The sequence below is a fragment of the Peromyscus maniculatus genome, chromosome 1, assembly GCF_049852395.1.
Source record: "Peromyscus maniculatus bairdii isolate BWxNUB_F1_BW_parent chromosome 1, HU_Pman_BW_mat_3.1, whole genome shotgun sequence".
Classification (NCBI taxonomy): domain Eukaryota; kingdom Metazoa; phylum Chordata; class Mammalia; order Rodentia; family Cricetidae; genus Peromyscus; species Peromyscus maniculatus.
Window position 1 is genome coordinate 25,519,844 of NC_134852.1, and position 12,082 is coordinate 25,531,925.

A 12,082-nucleotide genomic window follows, 5' to 3' on the forward strand; every position below is an offset into this window, starting at 1 on the left:
TACCGTCAGAATGGTGGGTTTGCAGTGGGGGCTGGGTGCCGGGTAAGGAAAGGTGAAGTCCAGTCATGACTTATGTAAATATCTGTGGGCATTTACCCATCATTCATAAAATAAGAAGTTTGAACATGTTTAAAAAAAAAAAAAGAAAGAAAAAGAAACCTAGGGGCTGGAGAGGTGGCTCAGCAGTTAAGGGCACTGGCTGCTCTTCCAGAGGTCCTGAGTTCAATTTCCAGCAACCACATGGTGGCTCACAACCATCTGTAATGAGATCTGGTTCCCTCTTCTGGCCTGCAGGCATACATGCAGGCAGAACTCTGTATACATAACAAATAAAATAAATTTAAAAAAAAAAAAAGAAAAAAAATGAAAAGAAATCTCGCCTTAAATCCCAGCACTCGGGAGGCAGAGCCAGGCGGATCTCTGTGAGTTCGAGGCCAGCCTGTGCTACCAAGTGAGTTCCTGGAAAGGCACAAAGCTGCACAAAGAAACCCTGTCTCGAAAAACCAAAAAAAAAAAAAAAAAAAAAAAAAGAGAGAGAGAGAAAAGAAAAAGAAAGAAATGAAAGAAATCTAATGGGCATAACGCTGCACACCTTTAATCCCAGCACTCTGCCGCAGAGAGAGGTGGATCTCCATGAGTTTAAGGCCAGCCTGGTCTCAGTGAGTTCCAGAACAGCCAGGACTACTTGATGAGACCCTGTCTCAAAACAAAAGAAAACCAAAAACTTAAGTCTTAAAGAATAGATCTTTGAGAAAGATGGGAGAGGAGAGGAGGAGACAGGAAAGCACAGGCCACAGCATGGCCTTGGGCAGAGACCCTGCTCACAGCCCATGTGACTCTGGAGATGCCCCTGGGCTAAGGACAGTGGAAATAAGAGGGCAGGACACCAGCAGGGTTGACAGGGACGGCACCCTGGGGAGCAGAGACCATGGAGTCCCCTTCTCTACATCTCTGCAAAGGGCTCCTGCTCACAGGTGAGACCAGCCCCGCAGAGCTGGGGGGGGGCGCTCTCAGGAGGGGACCCTGGGAGGAGACTCTCTTCTGCTTCAGCCTGAGGGGAGAGGACACAAGGAGAGACAGAGGCTGCTCAGCTGGAAGGTTCCAGGGACCAGGGAGTGTGAGGAGTGGAGGAAAGGCCAGATCCTTCTTTATTGGAAGTTAGTCACAGGGGTCCTGACAGGGGTGGCCATGGAAATGGGGTGTGCTTCCCACCAGAGATTTACCAGCGAGGGGTACACAAGAGGACTTCAAATGTCCTGGGTCAGGTCCAGGCTCTTGGGCTCCGGAATGGGGGTCAGGGCCTTGATGCTGTGCTGTGGGGGTTGGGGGGGTGGTGTTTGGAGTTTCCAGGGTCACTTTGTGGAAGGGAGTGCAGGGACAGAGCTGTGCTGAGGGAGACCTCGGTGGGTTGGGGCTTTTAAAACAGACTGGGCAATGAGGTGGGGGGATGATGGAGAAGGGCCCGGGACCCTACAGAGGGCATGGAAGGAAGCCTCCTCTGTGTGAGGAGAAGGAGCTGGCATTACTGGCAGAGGGGAAATGTTGGGACCATGGAGGAGACAGCCCTGGAGAGATTCTCTTCATGGGAAAAGCTGAGATGCCTGAGATGCGATACAGGAACAGACAAAGACCTGTTTTTGAGGCCACATTTATTCAGTGCCGGAGAGGGTGTGCTGTACTGAAGAGTAAGCCTGCTGGGAAACAGGAGGCTTCTTTAAGGCCATTGGGAAGGGAGGGGGGATTGTCACTGTGGGGAAGTGAGGAGTCGGGGCGTGGCCAAGGTGGGGTACCTTAGGTGCCTTCACTGGGTGAGCAGGAGATGTGCTCTAACCCAGTGAGGTTTGAGATCCCATGTTCCTAGGTGTCTGTCACTCTCAGGAAATGAGACACTTAGGAAGCAGACGACCTTACAAACTGAAACAGGCTGTTTCTCTCTTCATACAGCTTCAGGGGACCCCAGAATCTCCTGGAAGGGCAGCTGTGGGAGACAGGGAGTTAGCTATTTACTGCCCCCTTGGAATTAAAATTTTCCAGAAGCCCAGAAGGCCAGGGTCATGTGACAGACTCCATCCCAGGTCCATGCCCGCTGGGCTAGCATGTGCAAAATGCCAGGGGAATGTGTTCTGATTAGCCATTAACTCAAAACTGACATTACACATACACACATTGACACACACACACATTGACACACACACACATTGACACACACACACACACACACACACACACACACACACACACACACACACACACACGGGGTGGGGAGGAGGATAAAGATACTCATTATGGGAAAGATGGTTCTTAGAACCCAACTCATCTGGCTTCTACAAGCCTGACAGTGATAAAGAAGATCCTTCCCCTCTTCATTCCTTGTTCCTTGGTGGGTTCTAAGCTGTCGAGTCTCGGGCTCTTATGGGCATTCTGAGTCAGGAGGGTGTTGTCCACGTGCTGAGCACTCTCTTGGACTCTATTATAGATGAACCAGTTCAGGTTTGCGTTAAGGAAGGACCCAGGGATATGAGCATCGGGTGGTTATTGGAGGAGTCACATCCAGTGTCCACCAGGAACTGCATGAAGTTGTGATGCTGTCGGAGTCCCTGTTTGACGGCTTTTGCCTGAGTTTGGATGCAGCAACCATGGCCTCCTTGCTCCTTCTCTGCCCAGACCCAAGTGGTTCACATGCAGCATAGTGCTTCCTCTAGAACAGTGGTTCTCAACCTGTGGGTCGCAACTCCTGTGTGGGTCGAATGACCTTTTCCCAGGGGTCAAAAAGCAGTATCCTGCATGTCAGATATTTGTATTATGATTTATAACAGCAGCAAAATCATAGTTATGAGGTAGCAATGAAAATAATTTTATGGCTGGGCGTCACCACAATATGAGGAACGGTATTAAAGGATCGCAGCATGAGGAAGGCTGAGAACCGATGCTCTAGAAAAAGGCAAACTCCTCCCCTTTCTCTGCCACCGTGAAATCCTAGGCTCTCCTGTCTTGTAGGAGGCCTTCTGGGAAGGAATTGATCTGAGTTTGAATTTTATTTAGGCTATGTGAAATTTCAGCACAATGATGTAGAGACCCACACAGAGAGAACACACAGACAACCATGGACACAGGCACTTACACACAGACACACATGTCCCGAATAAATTTACGAAAAAAAATTTAAGTCCAACTGGGATATTAAACACTGTCATTAGCTTTAAAACTGAAAATTCTGTAGTAAGCCCCTGGATACCCCCTAGCCCTGTGCATTCATTCGTTCATTCATTCATTCACTCATTCTTCCACAGAAGTCTGAGTCTTTCCCATGCGCATGGCCTTCCCAAAAGCCCTTTCTTCCCTAGCCCCTGTACTCACAAAGCCCTACTTCTCATGGCCTGGAAGGAAGATACCAGCGAGGTCTTCTAGAAGGTGCAGCCAGGGGTTGACTGCAAACATACGGAACAAACTAACAATGTTCAGGTCTTGACGGCCCAGGGTCTCTAGAGGAGGAGGTCAGGGAAGGCATCCTCAACCCCAAATACACTCTTGGGTGTGAAGAGAGACCTGAGGGCAGTGATCGGGGAGCTATGCAGACACTCGAGGAGAGAGTTCCATGCAGAGGACCCAGCAACCTCAGGGAACTGGAGAATGTGGGTGATGAAGTTCTCCTGCACCGCGTAGGAGAGGTACACACCCTCGCCACACACCTGGGCTGAGAGATGAACACTTCCGCTGAGGACTTAACTTCTTCTTATCTCCAAACACTAAGGTCCCCACGCTGACGGATTCTCTCTTTCTCCCCAGCCTCCCTCTTGACCTGCTGGAATGCACCCACTACAGCCGAGCTCACTATTGAATTAGTGCCTCCCATGGTGGCTGAGGGTGGAAACTCCGTTCTCTTTGTGCACAAAATGCCGTTGAACGTCCAGGCGTTTTACTGGTACAAACAGAAAGACCCGACGAAGAGCTATGAAGTCGCCCGGTACTTAACACCCGACAACACAACTTCGAAGATGCCTCAACAGAGCGGCAGGAAAACGGTGTTCTACAGTGGATCCCTGCTGATCAGAAACGTCACCCAGGCTGACAGCGGATTCTACACCTTACTCACATTTAACACGGAAATGGAAAGTGAACTAACACACGTGTATCTGGAAGTCCACAGTAAGTGATCCCGTGACCTCTGGGTGTGGGGTGTGACCCCTGGGTGCGGGGTGGGGCTCTTTCTATTTTGCACATACAGGACCGTCAGGCATAGACGATGCCCATCTCCTGCATGTGCCTCCTCGCTGGAGTTTGAGCATTTACTGAAAAAAGTACAATAGGTCAGAGTCCTGTACCCGACTCTGCCTCCAGAGAGGAGGGTGTGTGTGTGCTCTGTAACTCAGTCTGAGGTGTCACCCTTAGCCCAAACTCTTGAGGCTTCACCAGGAACATGGCCCTGAGAAGGACAGTTGGGATTCAGGCAGGGCCTGACTGTGGAAACCGTGGGGCCCTCATAATGAGGTGACCACAGCAAAGTCCTGACTCCAGATCTCTGTATTGTTTGTCTCTTGTTGGGAGGAACCAGTCCATGCCCTGAATGGAGGGCCACAGTTCGGCTAGGTCACCTGGGCATCTTTTTCTGAGGCTCAGCATAGACAGCCCCGCTGTTCTGAGGGGTTCATGTGGACACAATTCTTCCTGCCAACAGCTTGTCCTCAGGGGTCCAATCAACTCTCTCCTGTAGGCAGAGTGACAAACTCAGACATTTGGGGGAAGTTTCCCAATTCTGAAGATCAGGTCCACTTCTGAAGATCAGGTCCTAGTTCATATTTAAGGTCACTCTGCAGACATGGCAGTGATTATTTATCATGGGCATTATTATTATTATTATTATTATTATTTTGGTTTTTCAAGACAGAGCTTTTCTGTGTAGCCCTGGCTGTGCCAGATCTCGCTCTGTAGACCAGGCTGGGCTCGAACTCACAGAGATCCGCCTGCCTCTGCCTCCCTAGCGCTGGGATTAAAGGCGTGCACTACCGCTGCCCAGCCATGTGTCCCATTATATGGAAACAGAGACACAGCACAGTAGCGGAATCAGGGCCACACACACATGGGTGGCAGATCTGAAGAAATACATGTCTGTCTATGGCCTCAGGCCCAACCGCTCTACCCTGGAGGCCCTACCAGGTGTCCATGGACCAGAGAGGGCTGGCTGGGATCTGAGGATGAACCACCATCATTCGGTCCCCTCCCCTGTTCCTTCACAGAGCCTGTGGCACAGCCCGTCCTCCAAGCAGACGACACCACAGTAAAAGAAGGTGGTTCTCTGACCCTCACCTGCTTCTCAGAAGACCCTGGACTCTCCATCCGCTGGCTCTTCAATCACCAGAGCCTGTATTTCAATGGCAGGATGACGCTGTCCCAGAAAAACAGCCGACTCAGCCTAGATCCGGTCAGGAGGGAGGATGTTGGAGAGTATCAGTGTGAGGTCTCCAATGGGTACAGCTCGAAGACGAGTCTCCCAATCCAAATGTCTGTGACCAGTGAGTGACCTCTCCTCTCTCCAGGCACCACAGTGGGGTATGGGGAATGGGGATTTCTTTGTCGATGATATGGAAAATGGAGAACCGTTCCAGGGGAAAATCATCAGTGCAGACAGCAAGACAGCCAAGCATGAGGACACAGACCTGGAACCCCAGGTTAGACAGGAGTCAGGAGGAATGTGAACACAAGGTTAGGTTAACCAGCTAGAGTTACAAAGAGACACCCAATCTCAAAATAAAATAAAATCCAATATAGTCAGCAAAACTGCAAAGGGATTAATTAAGGGCTTAGGTTCTGAGTCAAGAATGGCTAATCCTCGAAAACTACGGGGAACTGATTTCAGGAGCCCCTCCGTCTTCTGGATGTTCTGAATCCCCTGTTAAAAATGGTGCAGTGCTTACACAGAAGCAAACCTATCCTCCCATGAGCTCAAATCATTTCCGATGCCTAACACCAGTGCTGCCGAGACACCGTCACCCATGTGAAGTGAGGAAGAGCGGCAGGAGAAGGGTCTGCCCCTGCTTCACTGAGCACACAGCCGGTTTCTGAATACTTTGGATTCTCAGTTTGTTCCACCCACAGATGGAAAACCCATGGTGTAGAGGCCCAATTGGACTGTTTCTATCCTGAGATTGGCATTTACAGTGTGACCTTGGACACGATTTTTATTTTCTGTTAACGGTATGGGGGGGGGGGCTGTGAATTTAAATGGCTTCCCATTTTAGCCATTTTGAAGCGTACAGTTCATTGGCATAAAGCATCGTTATATTATTGTGCAAACACCACCACTGTCCATTTCCAAACCATTTCTAAACACATTCCATTTCCTGCAGCCCCTGATAACGGGCATTCTACTTCTGTCTCTATGTATGTGGTGTTCACTTTTTTTTTTGTTAGCATCGTACAAAGTGTGATCCTATTCTCTCAAGCCTTTCGGTCGGTGGCATGCTGCTGGCTGGATATCCATTAAAGAGCATCCCTGGTACGGTTGATGCATCTTTTGTTGGTTATTTTACATTCTTGTGTACCGTCAACCACCCGATGACGGTCTGTCTTATTTGATTTTCAGCCGTAAATTCATCTGTAACTCCCTGGGACTCCTAGAGTCGGTGTAGACGTCAAAGAACCGGGGCAGTGTCCTCTCAGCCTTGGGGTTAGTTTTGCTAAGAGGAGGAGAAGCGAAGGCTTCAGTGGGGTAAAGGGCATGGGCAGTCCAACCAATTCGAGGGTCCTGTACCAGGTGGCTTGAATAAAGCTGCCCTGTCCACAGCACCCCCTTGTGGCAGCTCAGGACACAGGGCGTGCCGAGTGATTGCTACAACCCCTCTGTTGCCTGAGATATTCAGGACATTGTTACAGGCTCCAAGATGCCTCACCGGGGGGTCGGGGGTGGGGTGGGGTGGGGTGGGGGGGTGAGCGCCTACAACCCTGCCATGTGAGACATGAGGAGTAATTCACCGTCCCTGCTGATGAGGAGGTTCCAATATGCCGGCCTGTGCATTTGGGAACAAGAGCAACAGACTCTGCCAAGTCGTATCTCTCCATGCTTCCTTACCCCGTAACAAAGCTAGCATGTACTTACTCCTATGGGTCTCTGTGTCCCATTGTTGCTGAAATTTTCCTGGTCCTGCCCGGCTCCCGTGGCCCTGTGGCCACTTGGACCCAAGTAAACACACAGAGGCTTATAGTAATTAAAACTGCTTGGCCATTAGCTCAGGCTAACTATTGACTGGCTCTTACACTTAAATTAACCCATAATTCTTATTTATGTTTAGCCACGTGGCTTGGTACCTTTTCTCAGTCCTGCCTTCACATCTTGATTCCTCTGTGTCTGGCTGGCGACTCCTGACTCAGCCTTCCTGTTCCCAGAATTCTCCTCTCTGCTTATCCCACATATACTATACTTCCTGCCTGGCTATTGGCCAATCAGCATTTTATTTATCAACCAAATCAGAGCAACACACATTCACAGCATACAGAACAGCATTCCCATCATCTCATCTAAGGGAAAAGGGTACTGTCGAGGCTGGGGATGTCCTGCAATGCAGGAGTATCAACCACTTTTGTTGAGTGTGCATGCGCTGTAACGTCAACCCATTCTACCCAAGCTTTCACTCTCCAGATCCAGTTTCTCCCAGTACATTAGGCAAAGTTACAACAAAGAAAGTCTACCGACAGCGTGTCCTTTAGGTGACCAGGTACCATCAGGTTCCTTGCAGAGTTAATCTTACGGCTCCATAGATGATCCATGGGGAAAACTCAGGACACATGTTTGTCCGTGCAAGAAAGGTCCCTCTGGTTACCCTGGACGTGCATCAACTTGGACAGTTAGCAGGAGGGCTGTTTTAGCTGTTGTTTCAGAAATCATCAATTTCCTATGAAAGATTGGGGTCAAGGAGACCAGGGACTGCTGTGGGATGGTCTATATGTCAAATTGCTCTGATTGGTCAATAAATAAAACACTGGTTGGCCAGTGGCCAGGCAGGAAGTAGGTGGGACAAGGAGAGAGGAGAATTGTGGGAAGCGGAAGGCTGAGGTGGAGAGTCACTGCAGCCGCCGCCATGACCAGCAGCATGTGAAGACGCCGGTAAGCCATCAGCCATGTGGCAGGGTATAGATGTATGGAAATGGATTAATTTAAGCTATAAGAACAGTTAGCAAGAAGCCTGCCACGGCCATACAGTTTGTATGCAATATAAGTCTCTGTGTTTACTTGGTTGGGTCTGAGTGGCTGTGGGACTGGCGGGTGACAGAGATTTGTCCTAACTGTGGGCAAAGCAGGAAAACTCTAGCTACAAATGGCGCCCAACGTGTTGGCAAGAGTTTCCACCTAAAACCTGAGAAAAGATTCTAAAACGGAACTAAAAACAGCTTCCTAATTGTCTCTCTCAAATGAGCAGCAGCCTGCCGGTTTGAGTTACTGGTGGGTTCCTAGCGTGTGCGCTTAACCTGCAGTATGGCGGGAATGAGGCCTCTGCAAGTGGCACATTAAGCTGCATGGTGGATTTAGCCTTTGCTAGTACAAAACAAAAAAAGAGGTTTCTGGGCTACATGCTGCTTTGATAGAAGCATAGACCCACTATTTCTGAGAATTGATGGCTCCCAAAGCTGGCAGAAAACGTACCACCACCATGTTGGGAAGCTGAAGTGGGCAGAGCCAGCAGCCACAGCACCATTTCAGGCTTAAAAGGCTGCAGTTTAAAGCAATAGGCTCAAGGTAATATAAAAAATAAGCCACATACAGATGGCTACCACACAGAGAATCTGGATTATGTTCTCTTTGATATTTGTAACTGAAGAAAAACATTTGATTGCAAAAGCTGTTGAGTTATGCCAAAATGTGTATTTTAAAGGTACCTTAACTTCAAAATTTGGATGTAAGGGTATGTTGCTTTGGAAAGGAGACTCTGCTTTTGTTTCCACAGAAAGCCAGAGGCTATGGATTTGTTCCAGATTAAGATACATCAGGTTTGACCAGCCAAGACCACTTGAAAGGTCTCCGATGACACCATGGCCCAGATGATCCAACATCCAGAATCATTTCAAGGCAACTGGCTCAGACAATACAGCCTCACGGACTACTCCATGATCCTAAAATTTTCTTTGTGTCCCCATAAGATACAGCGCCCCCCTCCAGCAGGAAGTAGTAAGAGAAGCTACGCCCAAATTCCCAAATATACCAAGCTGACTTTGGAGATGTGTAAAAGTTAAAACCTTCCTTTTAAAAAAAAAGAAAGGGGAAGTGCTGTGGGACGGTCTATATGTCAAATTGCTCTGATTGGTCAATAAATAAAACACTGGTTGGCCAGTGGCCAGGCAGGAAGTAGGTGGGACAAGGAGAGAGGAGAATTGTGGGAAGCGGAAGGCTGAGGTGGAGAGTCACTGCAGCCGCCGCCATGACCAGCAGCATGTGAAGACGCCGGTAAGCCACCAGCCACGTGGCAGGGTATAGATGTATGGAAATGGATTAATTTAAGCTATAAGAACAGTTATCTAGAAGCCTGCCACGGCCATACAGTTTGTATGCAATATAAGTCTGTGTTTACTTGGTTGGGTCTGAGCGGCTGTGGAACTGGCGGGTGACAGAGATTTGTCCTAACTGTGGGCAAAGCAGGAAAACTCTAGCTACAAGGGACACTGGAATGAAAATCAGCAAAAGGACTCAGCTTACTTGGGAAGCAGAGGGCAGACTCTTTATTCTTAGCCATATTATACTGTTACAGCTCTAATTATCAATCCATAGTGCATAAGATACCAGTCTGTAATGTTTACTCTTTTCTCACTGGACAAAGAGCTGCTTTTTATGTGTTACCAACTGAGCCTTTTCCCAGAAGATAATTGCAAAGGACATGACACTTAGCCAGTGAAACACTCGTCGGCGTGTGAAGGCAGTATGTTCTGCTATAATCTGTGAACATCCTCTTGTTTTCAAGGGACATCTGCATTGTCCTGCCCTGACATCAATTCAGAAAATCTCCATCAGTTTCTCATGATCTTTTTTCCCATTTTTAATTAATTAATTAATTAATTAATTAATTAATCTTTCTATTATCAGCTTGATATAGTACAAATTCTTATCCTAATAGTGAAATGTTTCACTGAGGCTTGCCCAGTAATTGAGTAAAACCAAAACATTATAAGCCACAATCATCCTAGGGTCCCCCCTGCTATATAGCCTCCCTGGTTCTATGGGTTGTGGTCTGATTGTTCTTCACTTTATATCTAGAATCCACTCATGAGTGAGTACATGCCATGTTTGTCTTTCTGAGTCTGGGTTACCTCACTCAGGATGATATTTTCTAGTTCCATCCATTGCCTGCAAATTTCATGCTGTCATTGTTTTTCTCTGCTGAGTAGTACTCCATTGTGTATATGTACCACATTTTCTTAATCCATTCTTCAGTTGAAGGGCATCTAGGTTGTTTACAGCTTCTGGCTATTACAAATAGTGCTGCTATGAACATAGTTGAGCATGTATCCCATTATCTTTTTACATCATATCTGGCTAACTTCTTTGTCTTTTTTTTCCCCTTGAGACAGAGTCTTATGTATCCCAGGTTAGCCTCAAACTTCCTGTGTAACCAAGAATGACTTGAAACAGAAGATTCTCTTTCCTTTTTTGCCAAGTGCTGGGATTACATGTCTGCACTTTCACATTAGTGCTGGAGATGGAACCCGTGTCTTCATGTATTCCGGGTCAGCAAGGCCAGCACTGTACTGAGTGAGTCCTTTTTCTGGTGTTTTGTTTTTTGCTGCAAGCTGCAGGAAGATGTAATGGAATTCAGCTACTATCACAAAAGCTACTACTTGGAAAAGTCAAGGACTTCTCCAAAGGTCAAGCCATGGCTTAAGAAGTCTTGGTGATAATTTAGCAGCTGGTTCCTACAGTGATTTTCTTGTAATGCTATGCATGCTTCCAAAAACTCCTAACAGTGTATTTATCTAAAATACCTATCAAGCACCCAAGGCCAAATGAAACAACACCTGTCTCCTAGGTCAGGAGGATAGCTTTATTTCTTGTGCAATATAGGGTGAGACCCTCCTTCTTTACAGCCTTACTAATAGACTCCTAATTTCTTACCTAACCACTTCCAGGAATGTAGGCTAAGCACACAGATCCCTTCTTGATATACATTAGCTCTCAATTGGCCTCCTCCTTTAACCACTCCATTTTCAGGTTGTAAAAGAAAGCCTGACAGTCACTGCCTGAGGAAAATTCTTACCTGCCTTTATGACCCTGTAGGAATTCAAGCCTGATGACCTGGCTGGAGGGGGAGGATTGCTATGGCTTGGGTTTATAACTGAACACCTCAGAGACTTGAGAGAATTTAGAGGTATAAGGAGACAAAGAGAAAGAGTGTTAGTTATTTTGCGGCGCTCTTACCCTGTGAGGAAATGTCACGAAACACAACAGAATCCGCTAACAAGAGTTTTATTAAGATGAAAGGGACAGAGAGTGCCCAGGCCTGTGGAAGACACATGTGTAGAGAAGAAGAGGAGGAGGAGAGAGAGAGAAAGCTGGGAATATGGCAACAGCTTATAAAGGCTGGGCATGCACAGGTCGACGTAACTATTCCATGCATGTGTGTAGATCACATGGCTGCATTGTGCGCTCTTATGTAACCATGCAAAGTCACAGATCTTGGTCACGTGAGACACCTTGACCCGGAAATGGCTATCTTGACCTGGAACTGGCTAGGCGGAAGTGTCCAGGTCCACCGGGCATATGCAAACATGTCCAACCGTGAGGGCGTGTTGTGAATCCATCAAAGAGAGGAGTGGAGAACTTGAGGATGGAGAATTGAAAGGAACAAGGAGGATTTTGACCAGAGAAAACGTGTGAACGAGATGGAAGATGAGGAAGAGCCAGACAGGGAAATACTAGCTGGGTAAGAACAAGATGAGAAGGACCTAGATGAGGCAGAATAAGATGAGAGAATTAAGATAGAACTTAGAGGGAACAGTAGATAAATATAGAGAGAAATTGGGAAGAAAGGAGCTAGGCTTGAGTACAGAACTGTAGCTGTGTAGATAGGATTTTATCTCAGAGGAATAAAATAGACAGACAAAG

The 12,082-nt window shown here is 47.6% G+C and overlaps 1 protein-coding gene across 1 annotated transcript; it reads left to right on the forward strand.

Annotated features, from left to right (window-relative positions):
- Positions 1-911: 911 nt before the first annotated feature.
- Positions 912-6,501, forward strand: LOC102927064 (cell adhesion molecule CEACAM15-like). The gene is made up of 3 exons (XM_006991468.2): positions 912-974; positions 3,787-4,146; positions 5,235-6,501. The coding sequence occupies exons 1-3, from the start codon at positions 929-931 to the stop codon at positions 5,516-5,518; spliced, it is 690 nt and encodes a 229-aa protein (XP_006991530.1). The 5' UTR covers positions 912-928; the 3' UTR covers positions 5,519-6,501.
- The last annotated feature ends 5,581 nt before the right edge of the window (positions 6,502-12,082 follow it).

Excerpts from the sequence above, each read along its gene's own strand:
- LOC102927064 (XM_006991468.2), top strand. The coding sequence starts at position 929 with ATGGAGTCCCCTTCTCTACATCTCTGCAAAGGGCTCCTGCTCACAG. Across the intron at positions 975-3,786 it reads CAAAGGGCTCCTGCTCACAG|CCTCCCTCTTGACCTGCTGG; the intron begins GTGAGACCAGCC and ends CTTTCTCCCCAG. Across the intron at positions 4,147-5,234 it reads CGTGTATCTGGAAGTCCACA|AGCCTGTGGCACAGCCCGTC; the intron begins GTAAGTGATCCC and ends GTTCCTTCACAG.